The 22,524-nt window shown below is 42.7% G+C and overlaps 1 protein-coding gene across 3 annotated transcripts in view; it reads right to left on the reverse strand.

Moving 5' to 3' along the window:
• LOC149308063 (multivesicular body subunit 12B) overlaps positions 1-22,524 on the reverse strand; it is a 54,912-nt gene that overhangs the window by 12,524 nt on the left and 19,864 nt on the right. For all 3 annotated transcript variants that reach the window (XM_089535001.1, XM_089535004.1, XM_089535002.1), the window contains exon 8: positions 319-374. In XM_089535001.1, coding sequence (XP_089391127.1) covers positions 319-374 — 56 coding nt within the window. The remainder of the gene's footprint in view (positions 1-318; positions 375-22,524) is intronic.

The raw sequence follows: 22,524 nt of genomic DNA on the forward strand, positions 1-22,524 counted from the left end.
TGTGTGTGTATCCAATTGCCAAAGTTACTTTTGCACACCCTCCTGCAGTAAAAAAATGCACATTTTCCCCCAGGAGCTAAGTAGCTCTCCAACATAAAGATCAGCAGCAGCAGCTTTCACATATGCAGCAGGGAGGAGAGGGCAATAAATCTGCTCTGGTGTTTTCACCGGGAATTTAAAAGAAGATGTATTCTAAGGTGCCCATCCAAGAACTGCCTTGCGGGCATAGACCCACAGACCCTGTATGTAAGGAAGTGGACCAATTAGAAGCAGAGGAAAGGAACAGTCTGAGAAACAAGGAACCTGCTGAAAACTCACCCCTTCGGAAGCACAGGCGAACTTCTCCGAGATCATAAAAGGCACACCTTCCATGGCTACAAACAAAAGGCAAAAAGAAAGAGATGAGACACGGTTGTTTGACACGCTATTATTTCATCCAAGGATGGATTATAGTGGAGAAAAGAGGTCCATGCCTGGGGTTGCTGGTGGCCCCTAAAGGATTTTTGGTGCCCCTTGGCACCTCCAAACCCATAACAACTCTCTTTATATCCTCCCAAATAGTGGGCCCTTCACGTTCACTGGGGTAAGGGGCCCAGGACCCCTCTGGAAGTGGAATATATATATTTATATATATTTAACCTAAAATAACACCTCTCTAGGAATCTCTAGATCCTCAAATGCAAATCTGTGGTCAATATCTACTGGAAACTGACCACAGACTTGCTCTGGAGGACCTACAAGTGTCTGGAGAAGTGTTCTCTCTAGGAATCTCTAGATCCTCCAGCACAACTCTATGGTCAACATGTGCTAGAAGCTGACCATAGAACTGCGTGGAGGACCTACAAATGCCTAGAGAGGTGTTCTCTTTAGGAATTTTTAGGTTCTCCGGTGTGTCTTCTGGCAGACGTTGACCACAAGCTCATGCTGGAGGACCTAGAGAGTCCTAAAGAGAACATGTTGATCACAACTGTGAATGATCAAAGCTGCAAATGTCATAGTCATAAATGTGGAGGCATCGCTATATTATCTCTCCTAGAAACTTGGGCTGCATTTACACTGCAGAATTAATGCCATTTAACACCGCTTTAACTGCCATGGAAATGCTGTGGAATTCTGGGATTTGTAGTTTGGTGAGCTACTTAGCCTTCTCAGCCACAGAGCTGACTGAGAACTACAAACCTCAAGGTTCCATAGGATTAGGGTTGCCATATCCCGCTGGTGGGCGGGACTTTCCCGGGTTTGGGCGGGGCTGCACGGTCCCGCCCTGGTTTGGCCCCGCCCCCAGGATTTCGCCCGCCCCCGGGCTGAGGGGAGTATTCCCTCCCCGCCTTAGCCCCGTCCCCATTGCCACAGCAGCGAGGGCGGGGCAAAGGCTGGGAGGGCAAGCCTCCCTGGGAGGAGTATTCCCTCCCCGCCATAGCCCCGCCCCCGTCGCCACAGCAGCGAGGGCGGGGCGAAGGCCGGGAGGGCAAGCCTCCCTGGGAGGAGTATTCCCTCCCCGCCTTAGCCCCGCCCCCGTCGCCACAGCAGCGAGGGCGGGGCCCAGGTCCGGGGCTCCTATTCAAATGTAGGGCACAAAAAAAAAAAAAATTGTGTCCTACATTTGAAAATTTTGTCCTACATTTGTCCCGTTTTGGAGGTCCGGACCTATGGCAACCCTACATAGGATGCAGCCATGACCATAAAAGCAGTGTCAAACTGCATTCATTCTTCAGTGTTGCAGCAACCTTAAGGTGTATCCATACTGCAGAATTAAAGCAGTGTGACAGCACTTGAATGGCCATGACTCTATCCTAAAAAATCTTAGGATCCATAGTTTGGGGAAGTGTTCATTCTGGTTAGAAACTCTGGTGCCTGATAGAAGTACAAATCTCAGGTTTTTATAGGATAGAGTCATGGCAGTTCAAATGATGTCCAACTGCTTTAACTCTGCAGTGTGGATACACCCTTAGATCCAGGTTCAAAAGCCTCCATCAGTTTGCCAGATGGTCTCATGTCACCCTCTTTCAGCCTTAGCTATGGCAGAAGATTATGAGGCGGATAAAACAGGAGACAGAAAAGAAAGACCTAATTCCTGAACTCCTTGAAAGCACGGGCAAGTTATCAAACGGCAGAGACACCAAATGGCGAGGGAGAAATGCCCAGGGAAGGAAAAGTTTTAAAATGTGCCAAAATGCCTTGGCACTCCCAAGAACTCCACAGAACTGTAATTAAGCAGACCTGCAATTAAGTTGATGCCCTTTATCAGAATAATAGTGCTTTTTTAAAAACCACACACACACACATACACACAATGGCAGGACGCACAATGCAACCTGTTATTAATGCCGCACTGTCAAAGCAAAAGTGAGCATGCTGTTGCAAGGTATCAGCTTCCTCATCAAGACCTGTCATGGGAAGATTATTTATAAAAGCTACACTTGGGGGAGATCAGGGACGGAGGGAAGAAGATCAGCTCAGTTTTGGAGGGAGGCAGAGATATATATGTATACATGTAATGGTTGCTTCTTGGAAAGAAGAGAATCCGAAAGCTGGGAAGATGATGCAAAACGATCATTTCTGGTTTCTCCAGGGTAAATTGGATATGGTGCTACTTCCATTGCTTGACACCTACAACCCTTCTTGCCTTATGCCTCTGTTTCCACAGGCCAACCTTTCAACAGTCTTCCATGGAAGAGGGCAGGGAGATCAGATGCCCTCCTTTTCCTACATTTCAAGCTTCTGTCCAGGAGGAGGGATTCCAAAATGTCCTCCATTTGGAGCATGACTAAGAAGCACTGTTGTTGTGGGCCTTCGAGTAATTTTCAGCCTACGGTAACCCTAAGGTGAATTTATCACGGGGTTTTCTTGGCAAGTTTGTCCAGAGGAGTTTTGCCATTGCCATCCTCTGAGGCTGAGACAGTGTGACTTGTGCAAGGTCAACCAATGGATTTCCATGGCTGAGCTGGGATAAGAACCCTCATCTCTAGCGTCACTATACATACATAAACACATTTAAATAGCATATTCATGACTGAAAATATATTTAATAATTTTATACTATAAGTCATATTAAATTTTTAAAATGTTCCAATTTTGTAAATCATAAATTGCTGTATAGTCATACGACTGATGTCGCAAATATGATATGTATGTACTTTGCTGTTATTGCGATATTGTTTTATGCAAAGGCCATTGCCCAAAAGCAATAAAATTTGACCGACTAACTGACTGACTGAAAAGGTTTACACAAAATTAAAATCAATCAATTAATTTTTTTGAGGCATTCTAAATCTAAATCTAAAGATCCTGAAAACCTAGTCTAAAAATCTTACATTTTATCACCTACAATTTGCCCATGGGTAATAATAGCAGAGGCACAGAATCTGGTGCCCATCTCTGATATTTGCTGATCTGAATCATCAAGCAATAATGTTAGATTAAAAAAATCTGATTTGTCTGAAAAATCCTTTAGGATTGGGTTGATTAAATCAGAGCGGATGCCTTGATAAAATGGCAGTATAATAAGACATGGGCTAGAGTCTGGCAGTTATCAGCACAAGAATAATAAGAATTATAGAATCACGGAGTTGGAAGAGACCTCAAAGGCCACCAAGAACAACCCCATTCTGAAAGATTAGGTGACACAAGTGACCAACAGGGTCCCTATGTAATCCTATTATGCTGCATAGACTGGCCTTAGCTTCAGGCACAGGTTGAGCTGGGACACTGAACTGAACTGGGACACAGCTTGACTGCTATCCCTGCCAGTCTTTTCTTATTCTTGTTCAGCATATCAGAGCAAACTTTTGCAAAAGCTTTTGCCCTACTTGGAGAGATTATGAGGTTTGTACAGTTGGCTGCAGCAACCTCCGTTGTCAGCAGTGACTACAGAATCGGCTATAAAATCCCATTCTTTCCCAGCTCAAACTTTATTGCAGACACTGCTACAGTGAAAGTCTGTTCAACGTCCTCCTGATGCTGCTAAAAAACCTCCCAGGTAGACAGAGGACAAAGAGGAACTGAGCAGACCTAAGATGGCTTTGTACAAAGGAGCTTCTTTGTCAGAGGGTTTGTTAACTCAGGCATGAGTGTATTTAAATAACAATTCCAATGGACCCTGAGTTTGTAGCCAATATCCCAAGATCCTCTCCCCAGTGATAAAAACGGAGGCACCCATTCTTATGTCAAGCTCCTGAGTTCGGATGATGGTGCTCAGACTCTCTGATCTGTCTGAGCCCCAAAGAACCCAGTCGGTGCCATTATTTAGGCAAATAATTAATTACTCCTCTTCCTGTCAAGCAGTTTGTCACGACACATTAATGACTTGATAGACTTCCATGAACTGGTGAACACCGAAACAGCCCCGCGCGTCTTTATCGTCATTTAATTTAAAAATGATCCTGTGTGAAATTATCTCGCGGTGAGTGATGGGAGCATAAAGCACAGACTCAGCAAAGCTGCTTGTGGATCATTGCTTTATTAATGGGAACGCCAAGGGGAAGAAAAATTGCAGCTGCACTCTTCCTTAGGCTCCCGGAAGAAATCCACTGGGGCTCGGAGGAAGGGCCACCTGGCACTTTACGCACCACAGTACACCCTGGAAGCCTTGAGCATTATTAGAGATAAGCAACCCAGTTTATGGTGAGCTGCATCCTCACTGTATGCTGGGTTTCTCAACCCAGGATCCTTACTCACACTAGACAACTATGGCAGTTATGATTCTACTTTAACTGCCAACACGGCATCCTATCGAATCCCGGATTTTTAGTTTGGTGAGGAATGGATGCCATTGGTGCCCTTTAAGCGTTTCTATGGGTCCCCTTCCCTTCTCCGGCCTGAGCTGGTTGGCACCCCTTGAGACCATCTTTTATCTAAAGAATTCACTGTCACTACCCAGTGGCACTTCCCTTGCCAACCATAGGGGAAAACTGGGCCAAGCTAAGCCATGTGAAAAGGAGTGCAAGAAAGGCCAAAAAAGAAAAAAGGTTGTCTCCTGCCAAACCACCACATCCTCCCAGCACAAATAGAAAGTATAAGTTACAGAGTAAAATCATTTCTACCAAAGCAAGGGGGGGGGGGGAATCAAAATATTCTATGGACTAGGTGGTATATTCTCCTCATCTTACTCACAGATCAGATGGGATTTGTAGTCATAGGGGATCAACAGACCACCCCAAAAGGGCGGGCTGGAGCCACCCGTTTTTGCTGCTGAGGGATGCTACATCAGGCAAAACGCGCGGGCTCAATCCGCACCAAAAGAACCCGCTAAAAGTGGACGCCATGAGTGCTCCATTAGCTCACTGTCATGTGTCGATGATGCAAATGTGGCACCGCGACATGTGGATGCTGTGCCATGGTTGCGTCATCATGGCGGCCCCCGTGTGGATGGGAGGTTGCCATGGTGGCGCCGCCGCTGCATAGTAGGGCTTGGGAGCATGCGGATTCCCCACACTCCCGAGCCCTAATTTTGGCCCCAGGGCACCACAAAGCGCCCGTTTGTACCATTTGTCTCCATGTGGTTTCAGTGTACATCTCCAGAGTCCTAGTCTAACACTCAAGCCTCTTTGGCACTTCTCAAATGTTGAATAAATTTACAATGTATTCATTCAATCAAACTAGGCTTTTTTGTAGTCCACCAGATGTTGAGAAACCATAATTCCCATCATCTCTCACCACTGGTCAACTGATAAGAACCAGAATCCAAGAACATCTATGGACCAGCCATTTCTCCAATCCTGAACTGCCTCAAGAGTTGCCAAACAAATACATATACATAAGGAGGCAACTCTATTCTGCAGGAACAAATCCAGGCAAAAGGGAAAGCAATTAAGACAGTTTTAAAAGGCAGATGAGAGTCAGGAAAAAAGCACAGAAATCATCAGGGTAAGCAATGCATTTTCCACTAGGTAAATTTTATTTGCATATGCAAATTTCATCAGAATAGGATGCCCTCATTAATGGGTTTTGCTAATTACATAATAATAGCCACCAATCTCCATATAGATCAGATGCCCAAACCTTGTAGCTATTAAGGAAATGGTGCTTTGTAATTAAGATGATCCTCATTTCCAGATGCCAATTAACTATCTAATTATTAGCCCTCTTTCGCTAATGCAAAATTAAGGATGTTCACCCTTATTAGTAAAAGTCCCCCCCCCCCATTTTGTTTTTTTAAAACATCGCTTAAAGAGAAAACAGTCACAGTAAGGAGGACCTGCAGAAGACCATTCCCACTGAAGAGGCGAAAAAGAAAATCCGTCTTCAAAAATCCTTGCAAAGGCAATTTAGCTGAGATTAACTGATGGAAAATGTTATGTTACTGTCTCCTGAAAGGATCTCAACATAAAGGTATTTCTTTTTTAACCTTACAGCCCTGGAGTTAGGTAGGTTAGACTGAGAGATAATGACTGCGCCAAAGTCACCAAGCTCCCTCCATGGAAGTGTGGTGTAATGGTTATGATTTTCTGAGGTCTGGAAACCAAGTCTTATGAGGAACAATTAGGGAGCTTGTTTAGCTTGAGAATTATTATTATTATTATTATTATTATTATTCTGCCTTCCTCCCAGTACAGAGCTGACATGAAGCTTAAGAGATGACATGATCTTTAAACATCTTAATGGTCATTATCTTTGGAGCTCATGTTCTACTGCTCCAGAGACTGGAACTCAAACCACTGGAGTCAAACTACAAGAACAGAGTTCCCTACCTAAACATTAGGTAGAACCTTTTAATAGTAAGAGCTGTTTGGCAGAGGAATAGACTGTCTTGAGGAGTGGCGGACTCTCCATTTTTGGAGGCCTTCAAGCAGAGGTTGGATGGCCATCTTTCAGGAGTGCTTTACCTGTGTATTCCTGCATGGCAATGGGTTGAACTAGATGGTTCTTTCTAACTCTATGATTCCAGGCTGCTGGACTAGGATCTGTGAGATCCAGCTTCTGCATCATGAAACTCAATCTGTGACCTTCGGTGAGTCATACTCATTCAACCTAGCCTCCTCCTCCAGAAGGAGATTCCACCTAAACATTAGGAAGAACTTCCTGATGGTAAGAGCTGCTTGACAATGGAAGAGGCTGCTTTGGAAAGTGGTGGAGTCTCCTTCTTTGGAGGTTTTGAAGCAGAGGCTGGATGGCCATCTGTCGGAAATGCTTTGATTGTGTGTTCCTGCCTGGCAAAATGGGGTTGAACTGGATGGCCTTTGTGGATTCTTCCATCTCTATGATTCTAAGGTTACACCTCCATATTACCTGAATACCATGGAATCATAGGGTTGAAAGGAAGGATACAAACTTTCTGGATTAGAGCCATGTCATAAGAAACACGGAAGATCAAACTGGATCATCATAACCGTGAGCATTGAATGGATAGGGCAACCAAGATGGTATGCTGAAGGATGTTTGCTCCAAGCCGTAAATAACTAAGTGAAGGCATGGTCTCAAATAGGCCAGAGGGTTTCATTTAAAGAACATGATGGAATAGTTTCCCACTGCCTTACAGTTTCCAAGTTCTTCTGCATAGTTCTCCACAAACTCTTAACACACATTAAAATCCTTAAAATTAGGTGCTAAGAGCTCATTAATATTGCCCAAGTAAATGGGCCTATTAAACCATCTTTAAGCAATATTGAAGCATAAATCTCCTTAAACTCTATTTAATGACTGTACTTAAGATACATTATAAGCGACTCTTAATGAAACATTAGATAGCATTTTGGAGATGAAAATGAGAAAATCCATGCAACGTCCGTCCCACTAACACACCCCAAAAGCCGCACTCATGAAATGCATTACCACCAAATGATTACTTCATTAGGGGCAAATATTTTTCCTAATCATTCCTGATTTATGATACGAAGCTTATAGATATTTTGACAACATCGCCCCAAAAGCGTTTCTGGGGTCTGCAGCACATGAGGGGCCCCCTACAATATATGTACATTTTAACATGGTTTTAAAATAAACCTTTTCTTATTTTGAAATGCTGTTAAATAGAGCTGTCAACTGATTATGGAGTGTTGGAAGTGATCAATCATCTGTCTTTTAACCATACCAAAATTTACATATACAATCCTGCATTATTAATATCTCAACACAGAGACTTTGAAGGAACTGTAGGGAAATGTATAATTCCATAAAACAAAAGCCACTGCACCTTGTTACGGATTATATTTAGAGGAGTAGTGCTTGATATAATAAAACCACACAGTAACGCACCAGAAGCAGAATAGCTTCCAAAGATCAACTAGTGTGACATTGGTTACTTGTTTTCACTTGCAAAACTTGATCTCGACAGATTCATTTGTCCAACCAATGTGACTATAATTCAAAGGCTAGAGGTATGTAAGAGTCAGGGTCATAGAATCATAGCGTTGGTAGAGATCCCAATTGTCATCCAGTCCAACCCCCTGCTATGCATGAAGACATATTCAAAGCACTTGCGACAAATGACCATCCAGCCTCTGTTGAAAAGCCGCCAAAGAAGGAGACTTCATCACACTTCGAGGCAGTGTATTGCACTTTTGGACTGTCAGAAAGCCCTTCCTAATGCTCAGGTGGAAACTCTTTTCCTATAGCTTGAATCAGGGCCAGGTAAGGCACTCTGGGAAGAGGAGGACAGGTTGTTTATATGTAACTATGGCCCGGTACAGACTGCCCTGGTTTGCTCCGTGAGGAAGCCGCACCGGACAAACTGTGCGGCTTCCTTGCGGAGCAAAAAGAACCCATGAAAAGCGGGTTCCTTTTGCAGTGCCATAATGATGCTGCAGTGCGCCAATGGAGCACTCATGACATCATTATGGCGCCGCAATGTGCGGACGTTAGGCGTCCATCGCATCAAAATGGCAGCATCCATCTGTACAGGGGACCGCCATTTTGATGTACGGAAGACATGCTAGGGTTGCGGGGCATTTGTAAGAGACGCCCTGAGGCAACTCTAGCATATCATCAAGACGTGCCACGAGCCCTGTCTGTACCAGGCCTATGGTTCTTCAGACGGCCACCTGTGAACACACACCAATGAGTTCCTATGTACAGGCACAAGACCAACCCATCTGTATCAGTCACAGAGACCAGGAAGAAGAATTCTAGAAATGGGTGACCAGAACTGAAAAGACCATCCTCTAACCTAGTATCTATTTTGGCCCTGCAAGTAGATGATGCTCGGTCAGGCAGATATGTGCGAAGACACAGTCCTTCTGAAAAGCCAGAGAAAGCAATATTGACCAGATGGAGAAACTGGTCCAGTCTGCATGTAATGTGAAAACATGGTTATTCAGTACAGACCTTCATGAGTCCTATGACTATCAGGTTCATATGTTCTCCATTTTGTCTCCTCTGTCATACAACTGGGAGATGAACATTGGCTGAGTGTACTTCAACTAGCCATGTTGTTAAAAGCAGAAAGCAGGGCTTCAGACGAACTCTGGTTAGTCAAACCATCTAAACCAATCGTAGTTTGATGCTTATTCACTGATCAGCATTTTTAAAAAACACAATCTCCAATTAATTAGTCACTGCAGCAAGATTTCAGAAACTTAACTCTGCCAAGTCCTTCTCTGACTTGCATGGAAGGACAGGGTAGGCTGAACATGCAAGATGGAGGCATTGTGCAAACTTATATTAGTTTGCATATGTGATGCTAAACCATGGTCTATTCATAACCTGTAGAGACAGCATGCCATAGTGGTTTGAGTGTTGGACTACAACTTTGGAGACCAGGGTTCGATTCCCTGCTCAGCCATGAAACCCTTTGGGTGACTTTGGCCAAGTCGCATGCTCTCAGCCTCAGCGGGAGGCCATGGCAAACGCCTTCTGAACAAATCTTGCCAAGAAAACCCCATGATAGGATCACCTTAGGGTTGCCATAAGTCAGAAATAACTTGAAGGCATGCATCAAGAAGAACAACCAATTCACAATCTGAACTATCGCAATGCTGTTTCCTTTGTTCATCTTATCTTTGGAAAGAAATATGAAGGAAAGAATAAGGAGAAGGAGGAGAGGAGGAAGCTTTGGACCTCCAAATGGATGGAGAAACTTTGGCTCTACAGAAGTGTTGGACTTTCATAGGTGTAGCTCCTGATTTATTCAGTTTTCTCATATGGAATTCAATGTAGTCCATAAATCGAAGTAGTCCATAGATCACTATGGCACTCTAACATTCCTGAATTCCTGGTTCGGAAATGGGCCATCTCTCTCCTCAATCTAACAACTCATAATTATCCAAATCAACCCTAATTCAGCTCCTCAAGACATCCACCAGACTAGACGGATATGACCTAACACTTGGGAACGTGTCAAAGCCAGAGCAAAGGAGGAGGAATGAAAAAGACACCCACAATAAAAAATATCCACATTTCATACGCAGCGTGCCAGAGGGAGATCACGTCAAAACTGTCAAAGAAAATAAGAACTTCTTTTCTTCTCCTACAAATCCGTATGACAAATTATGAAAAGCAACAAGAAAATTAAACGGAATTTGACAACTTTCTTTGAAAAACCAAATGCACTGAGAAGGGTGGATAAAGCGCGAAGGACTGAGCTTCCCAATAGTGACTGAGATGTTGAACATCGTGCCGATAGTGGCGGGGCTACAGCAAACCCGTTCGGTAGTTTAAACCCAAGTTAACTTACAGTTAAGAGGTTGCGCATGGGGCTACCCTTGGAACTGACTTCAAATGGCACAAAACACAGCAGCTAGACTGGCTGGCATGGGAAAACTGCCAAGTTTTTGAACACTTTCACTAGCTTCCTTTTGCATTTCTGGGAACAATTGCTATATGCAACCTTAAGAATTGCTCAAAGTCAGCCATGGCTTTCCTTGGCTTAACTGGAATTTGAACACTAGTCCCCAAAATCCTAGTGGTGATCGAATCACTATTCCATGCTAGCTCTCATCCCATATTTTACCTTTCACTATTTCAGAAAGACAAGTGATCCAGATCAGTTATTGTTGTTGTGTGCCTTCAAGTAATCTTCAGTTTATGGTGATCCTAAGGTGAACCTATCATTGGGGTTTCTTGGCAAGATTTGTTCAGAGGAGGTTCATCATTGCCTTCCACTGACGCTGAGAGCATGTAACTTGCCCAATGTCATCCAATGGGTTTCATGGCCATGCTGGGAATTGAACCCTGATATCCAGAGTTGTAGGCCAACACTCAAACAGCTGCTCCAGATCAGTACTAAAGGGTAACTGACAAATTGTTAGATTCCTTTAGGTGAGCCTTCCCCCAGCCAGGTAGTTTCCAGATGTGATAGACTACAAATCCCACCATCCCCAGGCAGCAAATGAATGGTAAGTTTGGGAATCAAAAGCATCTGGAAACTGTCAGATTGTGAAAGGCAACTCTAATGCACAATAAAGGCACCAATAACAAATTGCACCACTAGGGGGCAACAGCGTCCACTGCCCTGAGCTAGGATTTCTTTTAAGACCAGTAATGTAATAACTTAGCAAACAATTTAATGCATTTAAAACTTTATAATCATAATGCAAACGGAAGTAGGTTTCGGAGTGGTGAGGAATTAACATTTTTCATACTAAATCTATTTGAACTTTTGCATTTATCTTTCAACTCCGTTCCTATGTCAGGAAGGGTAAATGGGAACTGGCAGGGCCAAAAATAACTGCATGGACCACACAGATGCAGAGCATGGATGGAGGAAGCTTTCCAACAGGGCAAACTACCACAAACCCTCTCTATCTCTCAACACCTCTTCAATTACCAAAAGTGGATCATTGAGATATCTAAATAATACGAGTCGCACGGAAGAGCTGTCAAGACGATGCAGGCTGCGCCGGGAGATGTAAGAAATAGAATAAAAACAACCACACGAGTCATTAAAAGAAAATCCTTCTCGATTAGGGGGAAAAGCCATTGCGGCGAGGTTATTTCATTTGTTTGACGAGGATCCGCTCTCTGAAATGAGAGGACAATTGCATCGCCTTTTTTATCTAAGCGCCCAAATTTATGCATTATGCATTTTTCATCAACATCCACTTCTTCCCTCACTCACCGGAATTGACTTTTATTTTATTATTATTTTTCAATATTAGGGAGACTTTGTAACGAACAATAATAGCCCATGTGTTACATTATTCTCAGTCAAACCTCCCAACGGAGGATAGGAGAGAGAAAGAGACTCCTCTGTTGTGCCGTAATTGTGGCTGGTCAATGTAATGTAGTAGATTAAATTCGGTGTGTGTGTGTTTTAACACACCATAAAACACCACGATAAGGCAGCTATAATTTTTTTTTGTGGTATCATTTTACTCCAAACTCCATCACGCACATCATATATACAAGCCCCCAAAAAGAAACGCAAAATGTGTGAAAAGTAATTTTGCATAATCAGTACACGCCATCTGGAACAATTAAAACGATTTCTATAGAACTATGAGGATCAGTCATATCTCCTTATTAAAGATCAGAAATTATACAAGTAATAAATCCTCGAAAAAACTAAGCGTGCTCTCGCCTGTCAACGCTATTTTAACTTCAGATACTGAAGAATGCTTGATAAGGCTGAAAAGAAGAGATTAATATATGCAAATTACATTGAGCATTTAAAATCCCCTGCAACTGTCTCCGGTTTTTCCGTCCCTTATTGCTGCGTTTTATGTTTTATTCATCTATTCACCCAACTCACCTGTCACTTCGTAAGCTATAATATTATGGGGGGTGTTATTAACCAGCATAAAGCCCGCTCTTTAATTGGAAAGCTTCATTGCATTTTCCAATTATTTGGACTAAATTAAAAGCAGATGTACATAGTTTAATAAAGAGTCTAATATCAGTTCCGGGAAATCAGAATTCATTGTCATTATTGTGCTGCAATACTTTTTGCAAACTGTACTCCTTTTTTTTCCGGGGAGGTTGAGCAAGGTATTCTTTTCTTCTTCTTCTTCAAAGGAAATCTGTCTCAGCAATCTGTTAATTGTCATTCCGTTAATAACTGTTTAAATATCCAAATGGCACAGCAGCATTCTATTAAAAAGAAAAAATTAAAACGGCAGGGCGCATACAAGAAAAACAAATAAGGCTGTAGATTCCTGATAAGAAAGGAGATTTCTCCCGCAAGTGGTACATGATGCGCACTGGTATGCACAATTGGTCACACAATGAATGGATGTGGGATGGAGGGACTCTTCCATTTTGAATCCATTGTTGGTCAAGAATTACCTATTTGGAATGCAAAGCTGTCATTCTTATTTAAAGAAGTAATTAAATTCATACCTTACTTAAAAAAAACCATAGAGTTGGAAGAGACCACAAGGGCCATCCAGTATTGCTAAGCCACTCTTTTCTAACCTGGTGCACTCTTGGTGTTATGGACTATGGATCCTTAGAAGTTGGAAGGGGTCAAAAGGGCCATCTATTCCAACCCACTGCCATGCAGGAATATACAAGTAAAGCACTCCTGAAAGGTGCCCATTGAATTGCAGTTCACCAAAGCAGGAGATATGACCACTTTCCAAGGCAGTCTATTCTATTGTCAGACAGTTCTCAGAGTAATAAAGTCCTTCCTAATGTAATTTGAATCCATTGATTCTTTTCCTAGGCTCCAGTGTAGCAGCAAACAAGTTTGCTCCATCTTCCCCATGGCATGCCTTCAAATATTTAAAGACAGCGCTCGTGCCAACTCAAGTCTTCGCTTCTCCAATCTGCATCTGAGGAAGGAGGCTCAAGTCTATGAAAGCCCATGCTATCAACATCTTTCTTTCAGTTATTCTAAGGTGCTACAAGAACCCATTGCATGCTTATTTTCCAGACTAACACAGCTATGTCTTTGAATTCTCTTCTCCAAGATATGTATGCCCAGCTTTCTCAGTCGTTCCTCACAAAATTAAGTTTCCAGATAATTCCTATTCCAACTAGTGGGGAGCAGATCAAAAGTGCTAAGCAGTTTGGTCCAAGTCGTAGTAAGATGCACTGCTTAATAGAAGATACTGCGATGAACAAGAAGTCCATGCATTTGATTTGTAGACCCAACATGACTTAATGGATGAAACCTGGGTACGAATGTCGTGGCCCGCCATATTCTTTTGGGCGGCAAGTCCCATCAGCCCTAGCCAGCTGAGAAAAATGTGGAGAGTTGCAGTCCAAGACGATTTGGAGGGCTGAATGATTCCCACTTCTGGATTCCAGTGTTGGATAGGGACTTGGGAGATCCAGGTTCCACTGAACCATTTTGGATGTTGGAATACCCATATTTGCATGTATGTACATAAAGAGGTATCTTAGAGATGGGTCCCAAGCCTAAACACAAAATTCACTTATGTTTCATATGCACCTTATACATATACCCTGCAGGTAATTTTACACAATATTTTAAATAATTTTGTGCATGAAACAAAGTTTCTGTACACTGAATTGTCAGAAAGCAAAGGGGTCACTCTCTCAGCCACCCATGAAAAAAGTGGACTATTTTGGAAATCTGGATTCCTCTGAGGCTGAGAGAGTGTGCATTTCCACATCTAACTGGGGATTTGAACCCTGGTCTCCCAGAGTCCTGGTCCAAACATACAATCAGAAACATACTCAGGGAAAAACATTGCAATAACGAAAGCCAGAATCTATGTTCCAAGCTGAAGGCAATTCTTTTGCAGTGAATTAAAACAATGCCCTCTCGTTTCTTTCTTCCTCCTTTCAAAATTACCTCTGTTAATAAAGGTGGCATACTGTGCCTAGCGAACTATTTAATTATCTTTGAACAGTGAGGAGTGGGGAGGGAGATGAATCAAAACAATAGTTTTGGAAGCGGGGGGAAATACATGACTAAGCCCTGATTAAAATGTCTTTGCTCATCACAGGCGGATAAAAGATACCTTTTTGAAAAACAAAAAATGGCTATAGTATCACAGGGAGAACCAGTGGTTTTCTTCCCTCCTTGCATTTTTTTGGGGGGCAACGTGGGGGAAAATTACAGAGGGAATAGAAGGAGAACCGAAGATTTTTTGGCTTTCCTCCTTTTCAAAGCAAATGGAGAATGGACAATTTTTCTATTCAAGCTGCCACCAACCCTCATTAATCAACGCCAAAGTACTTTAAAAAGGCCCAGACTGGAGACAAAGATGCCACCAAACTATTGGCGAGATATTTAATATTCCATGCCAATCGCTATTTCAGAATTGGACCTTTCTGAATTTGAACACGGCTCGTTTTGGCCAGGATAGTTCTTTTCCAAAGTTTGATTTATGGACATGTGCATCTATACAGAGAGAGAGAAATTTAACCACAGATCCAAAGGAAATAAATGTTTGTTATGATTGTGTTTCTGTACGATGCAGAAATCTATCACAGGCATGGGTATAGTATGTCAAGAAAACTGCTGTTATAAGGTTTACGGAGTGAAAAGAATAAGTCACAGTGACATTTTGGGAAGCTCCTCCATTGCTCGCAAGAAATGTTTTATGGACAACATTCATTTTTTGTATGTTACAGCACTGTTGATGGCTTCGAAAGGCACAATAGTGACACCTCCTGTCATGTTACCAGCATTACAAGTAGAACAACACAAGTCTGCTACCACACCAGGCAAAGCAATTTGAACTAAAGACACGCATCCATTTGTCAACCAGTATATTCCATATTATTTGCATTCCCAAATGCTGCTGTTCAAGTTCTGCTGATGTCTTATCAATGGGTAAGTTCCCCCACTGAAGCAGTTGGATACTTTTCTCCTATGTCAGTCACGTACCGTTGTCATTCAAAACAAGGGTTGGGTTGCACAATTGATCGCACAACTCTGCATGTGGAGATAGATGCTACACAACCCCACTGTAGGAACGCATTCATAGGGTTATAAGAAACTGTAACATCCAAGTCTGGAACCTCAACAGACAGGATTAAGGCATACATAGGACACATCTGGTGCATGTGTGTATAAAGGACCAAGAATGTCACGCTATTAGTGGATTGCTCCATGAATGTCTTCCTATCATGGATCACTCAATCTCCAGTGCCATATAATAACTTGGGCACACAAGTAGCAGCTGCGACAGAATGGAAGAGTGGGTGGAAAGAGGCAGGGGTACATATGCTGGAGAGATGAAAACCCGCTCTCTGGATAACAAAGGATGGCAGTCTGGTATCATTCATTGTCTTGTAGACAATGCTGAGACAAATCTGTGGAATAATGAGCTCCTTTTTAGGGAACTGACAGATCTGCTCCATCTCTAGTCTAATCTATGGGACCTAATGTTCTTTACTGTGAAGGCAGCCAAGATCTCCATCTTCAGCTTACGGTGCCTTTTGTATCGTGCTTTTTCAAAAAGTCAGCAATTCCTTGGAGGCGCAGTGAAAACGCAGTCAAAACTAACAGGAAAGAAGACTTCAAGAGAGAGTACATAGGTTGGGTAGATGGCTTAGGGTCACCACAAGTAGGAAACAATTTGAAGGCACACAACAATACAGATAATGGATTTAGCATGAGGAGACCTCTGTCAGGGTCTCTGGAGCTATTCTGGAAGGTGCAGGTCTAAAGCTGGAAGTACTATATTTACACTGAAGCCTGGAGCTTAAGGTCCTGTATGCTTATCTTTAACCTCACACTGCATCCTCACAATGACAATCTTGGAAAGTACATTACACTGTCAGCCGAAGGGCATTCAGGACCAAAGCTGGACGTCCCCAGTCACTCGGATCATTACATCTTTCTCAAAATAATCTGGCATATTCACCTGAAGAAAGGTGAGGAATCTGAAGGAATCGGGCATGTTCACCTGAAGGAAAGGTGGAGGGGGAGCCCAGAGAGAGGGGAGAAAGGCAGAAAGATGTGGTAAAAGAGAAAGGGAAGGAGTGTAGAGGAAGGCCCTCTGAACATGACCAGTTCAGACCTATGGCAATAAATTAAGGAAACCCAAAATGGAGGGACGAAGGAAACTATGGGAAGAGAGGAGGAGTCCACTGTAGAAGTTGCGCTCAAGTTTTTGACCTGAGACCTCATCATCAGTGTAGGAGAAGTACAGAGAAAGGAGAAGAAAAGAATGAAGAAAAGAGTGAGACTGTGAGAAAGAAATAGTGAAAGAGATGGCAGAGAGGAGGATGCCCTTCCCACACTTTTAATGCCTACAGCTGGCTCCAAACCACCATTGCCACTTGACCCAAGAGACAACTTATGAGGAAACCATAAAATCATAGACTTGGATGAGGCTCCACAGGCCACTGAGTTCAACCTCTCTCTTAATGGAGGAATCCCAACTAGCGCATCTCCAGGAGGTAGTTCTCCAGCCACTTTCTGAAGATGTCCCAAGAAAGAGATCCCCAACAGTTCTCTAGGCAATTCGTTCCATTGTCCAACCACTTTGATCAAGATGTTCCTTCTAATGTTCAATCGAAACTCACTACCCTCTCCATAACCTGTTACAGTAGATGGCTCTTGCAGTACCTTCCAGCTTACTATTCCTTGGTTGAAAGGGGTCATCATGACTTGTTAGACAACCAACCAGATAGTAAGGATTATTTCAATGATGATGGGGATAATTTTAATGGCCCTTTTGCAAAGGCTAAAAGGACCCAAGAAAGTCAAACAAAATAACGTCCAATCCGTCTGTAACTCTTTTCGAAAACTGTTGTGCCTGGATGATCGCAAAGAGGAGAGAACATCTTGCGTCTCAAACAGCTTTTTTTGTTTCTAGCCAAAACAATTTTTGGAAGCAAGGCTAAACCACATCCCTTTGGGACCATTAACATATTGCCCTGAAACAAGCTGCTTATTAACTTCGCCACAAAAGCTGCCAAGGTATTAAAAAGCACATCCGTTTAGCAGCCGAAACTTTTGATGGAATATCTGCACACCTCAATGTGGCAGCTTTGTAGGGAAAAAAAAGATGCCATCCAGTGCCCAGTGGCAGACACAGGGAAGTCCCATTGAAATCAATGGGCCAGAAAGAACTAAGATTAAGCACCTTTCAACCTCATTACAGATTTCTTGTTGTGCGTTTTCAAGTCGTCTTTGACTTACGGTGACGTTAAGGCAAACCTATCATGGGGTTTTCTAGGGCTGAGAGTGTGTGACTCTCCCAAGGCTGAACCATGAATCAAACCCTGATCTCCAGAGGCATAGTCCAAAGCTCAAACCACAATATTATGCTAGCTCTCTAATTACAAATACTATAACACATTTTCCCCCTGGTACTCTAAGTTAAGTTCCAATAACGGATGGCATTCTGCCTGAGACCTGGGACTTCGTAAATGGCCTTAAGTGCACACAAAATTGAATGGAGTCATTTTGCAATGTCCATATTCACCTAGGGGATGCAGTGAAGTTACAATGTATGGGCAATTGTTGTGTAATGGTGGTGCGGCTGATGTGTCCTGGTCCAATATGCTATAGACACCAATGTGCATCAAGATGTTCCCCAATGTGCCACTGGCTAAGAAGTGTCTGACCACAACAGAAGTGTCCAATGCATATCAGAGTAATCTTGCATGTTTCTGGATACAATTCACTAACAGGGTTGCACCACATTTCTGCCACATAGCGATGGATTCGTAAAGTTATGAAACATAGACTGTGGTGCAGGATGTTGATTTGTTTTGGATTTCAGCTCCCAGAAGCCCCAGATAACTTGGCCAACAGCCAGGAATTATGGGAGCTGAAGTCCAAATCTGTTAGAACTGTTGATCTAAGCCAACTAATACTTATAAAAATACTGGGACACAATCCAGCTAAGGTGCCTTTTATCTCTCAATGTTAACAGAGTTGAATAAACACTAAAAAGAGGCTAACCAGGAAAGTCAGATACTTGAGAATACTTATTTAACAATAGCACAAAACACTTCGTTAAACCATCAATTGCATGTGTTCACTGCAATAATGCAATTCTAAGCATCCGGTGGAATAACGAAACTATATAAACCATCTAGAAAATGATCCTACAGTAAACAAATATTGCAAAGTAACTGCAATGTGAGGTATCTCATCTCTAAAGCTAAACAAATCATCAAGGGAACGATCAGAATTAAATAAAGGAATGGCCACAATACAAATGCAAGTCTTCTTGCATTGCTTAGGACGGTAAGATGTCAGAATCAAAATAGCAATAGCAAGTACATTTCTATACCGCTACATAGTGAACTAAGCACTCATCTGAGGAAGTAGACTGAAGTCTACAAAAGCTCATGCTGCCAACTTCTTTCTTTCAGTTAGTCTCAAAGGTGCTACAAGATCTCTCTACATACACACTCTCTAAATGGCTTACAATCTGTAAACCAATTGCCCCTGACAAGCTGGGCATTCATTTTACAGACCTATGAAAGGATGGAAGGCTAAGTCAACCCTGGAGCCCTGGGATCGAACTCACAACCTTGTGGCTGCAATACTGGCATTTAACCACCAGGGCTCCTTAAAAGCACCTCCGTTTTCCAACAAAACAAGACAAAACATGTCTTCATCCCTTTGATTAATCAACTAAAACTGCAGTTGATTAATCTACCAATGAAAGTGATTAAAGGCCGGCGATCCCTCCCGGAAAGGGTTATTAACATATAATTTACCGTTCCTTTCTCCCCCGAAAGAAACAAGACACTATAAATGCCACATTCGTTTTAATAATACACATTGCACTTGGAGCCCAAACATCTGCGAGAAGGTAAAAAAATGTGCTTCCCCTCCCACACCGGTTTCTTTGTCACTGTGTCCCCTCTCCTCTGATCCACACAGGGGCTTATTGTTTCTTAAGTGACGGAAGGTTTAATCAAGAAAGCAGGCAATTCATCAATCCCAACAAGGCCGCCTGCGTGGGGTTGACAGCCCCCACATGGCTTGATACAGTGGAAAAACCCGGCCACCTGTCAGCCGCCAACCTTTTCCATCAGGATATACAAACGCACGCCCAGATCAATCCTCCAGACCTTCCCCTCCCCTGATCATGTCCTCTTTTATGTACGAATGGCCGTCCCCGTTATTGGTGGGGACAGACGGGGAGAGACAAGGCGAGCCACGACTGTTTATGCGCCATCGTAAAAATTTATGCACCCTTAAAGTGACTTATTCCCCCTTCTGTTTGACTTCCATTATTATAAATAATCCCCCTCCTTCGACTTCGTTCAGGAGCCTGCTACACTCCTGTGCTTTATTATCTCTCCTCCCAGGGTAAAAATGTTCGCCCTTTGCCATGTTCTCTGCTTTTTCCTCCCTCTGTGCTTGCCACTGTGGTCTGGATATGGCAAACTGTGGTGACACAAGCCGTCCTGAAATACATGGATTTAAATAGCGACTTCTAATTAACTCTAGGCGGCAATGATAGAGAATTCAATATTCCCACCTAATTAAGCCAATTCTTGATGTTTCATCCTTTCGTCCTAAAATTCTGCCACAGTTGAGCCAGATGGTACCTCATGTGGTCCCCAAAGCTGTTTTTGGGTCCTTGACCTCTCCAGACTCCCTAGATCATACTTGTAGAGTAAAACGGAAGGTGAATTGCCTTTCCTGTAAGGCTTCAGAATAGGGTTGCCAGATTGAAAACTAGAGAAGGCTCATCAAAACACAGGCAGAGATACAACCCTTCAGACAAAATCATAGTCTATACAGTGGGCCCTTGTTATCTGCTAGGGTTTGGTTCCAGGATCCCCCATGGATAACAAAATCCGTGGATGCTCAACTCCCATTAAATACAATTGCATAGCAAAATAGTGTCTCTTATATAAAATGGTAAAATCAAGCTTTACTATATGGAATTTATACTTTTTTTGAATATTTTCAAGTCAGGGATGCTCAAATCCATGGATAAAAAATCCATGGATAAGGAGGGCCAAGTGTAAAAGAGTTGGAAAGAGCCACAAGAGCCATCTAACCCAAGTGTCTTCCATGTAGGAATGCATAATGAAAACACTCCTAACAAAGATCCATCCAATCTCTGTTTAAAGAGGAAGAAGTCACCATCCTCCCAGTCACCAAAGAAGAAGAGTCTCCAAAGAAGAGTCCCAGTCCATTCCACTGTCAAAAAGCTCTTAAGAGTCCAGAAGTGCCACTCTATTCTGCTTTGGTTACACCTCACCTGGAATCCTGTGTCCAGTTCTGGGCACCACAATTCAAGAAGGATGTGGACAAGCTGGAGCATTTCCAGAGGAGGGCAACCAAAATGATGAACGGTCTTGGAAATCATCAAACCCAATGAGGAACAGCTTAGGGAACTGGGTACATTTGGGCTGGGGAAGAGAAGGTTATGAGGGGACAAGATAGCCATGTTTAAATATTTGAAGGGATGTCCAATTGAGGATGGAGCAAGCTTGTTTTCTGCTGCTCCAGAGACTAGGGCATGGAGCAATGAATTCAAGGTACGGAAAAAGAGGTTCCACCTAAACATTAGGAAGAATCTCTTGTTCAACAGTGGAATACAATGCCTCCAAAAGTGGTGGAGCCTCGGTCTTTGGAAGTTTTCAAACAGAGGTTGGATTGTCCTTTGTCGGGAGTGCTTTGGTTGTGGATTCCTGCATGGCAGGAAGTTGGACTGGATTGCCCTTGGAGTCTCTTCCAACTCTATGATTCACACAGTACCCACACCAGGCAAATTCAAAGTTGTGTTTTTTGGGGGAGAGAGAATGATAGAATAGTAAAAACCACCCAACAATTCATGACTTCCTTCCACTTCTCTCCCCTCTGGGATCATCACCCGGGCAACGCTTCCTCTCCGATCATTTCCAAACCCATTAGACCACCCGAGTAACAAGGAAAAACGAAAACTGACATGAGTTATGCCATTGTTATATCCCATCTATTTAGAAACCTACCGCGGCAGTATCGAGCAAAAAGATTACTGTTTGAACAGCCTTTTCATTAAGGTACATGCGTTAACGCCATGTTCCTCGGTTATAAGTGTCACTCACCATTAATATATTTTGTTTTTATTTATTTTTTAAAATAGGAGTAGAAAAACAGCCAACGGCCTTTTCAGGGTCTGTGCCGCATTATCAATGCATGGCTTGTTTCACTTGTTTGCTTTTGAGGAGTCCCAGTTGCTCTGATCAAGACCAAAGGAAAGGAAAATAAGTATGCAAGAGATTGCTTCCTCCATCAGTTCCAGCACACTTTTCCTAACAATGATGATTCAGACGCTTGCAGAGAGCTAATAAGGAAGTTGTGAGGGCCATTTCAAGTTTGCCTAGCAAAATAATATGTATAAAATTACCTTCAGGTGATGTATATATAAAACAAACATGAATTTCATGTTTAGATTTAGTAGTAATAATACCAAGATCCAGTGTGGCAAATTTCATCCTAATGTTTAGGTGGAATCTTTTTTCCTGTTATTTGCATCCATTGCTCCATGTTCTAATCTCTGGAGCAGCAGAAAACAAGCTTGCTCCATCCTCAATATGACATCCCTTCAAATATTTAAACAAGGCTATCCTATTACCTCTTAACCATCTCTTCTCCAGGCTAAACACTCCCACTTCCCTAAATCTTTCCTCATAAGGCATGGTTTCCAGACCCTTCACCATTTTAGTCACCCTTCTTTGGATACACTCCCAGTTTACCAACATCCTTTTTGAATTGCGATGCCCAGAACTGGACACAATTTTCCAGGTGAGGTCTGACCAAAG

The sequence above is a fragment of the Sceloporus occidentalis genome, unplaced genomic scaffold (genome assembly GCF_023333645.1).
Source record: "Sceloporus occidentalis isolate IW3139 unplaced genomic scaffold, rSceOcc1.0.p SCAF_8, whole genome shotgun sequence".
Taxonomy (NCBI): Eukaryota; Metazoa; Chordata; class Lepidosauria; order Squamata; family Phrynosomatidae; genus Sceloporus; species Sceloporus occidentalis.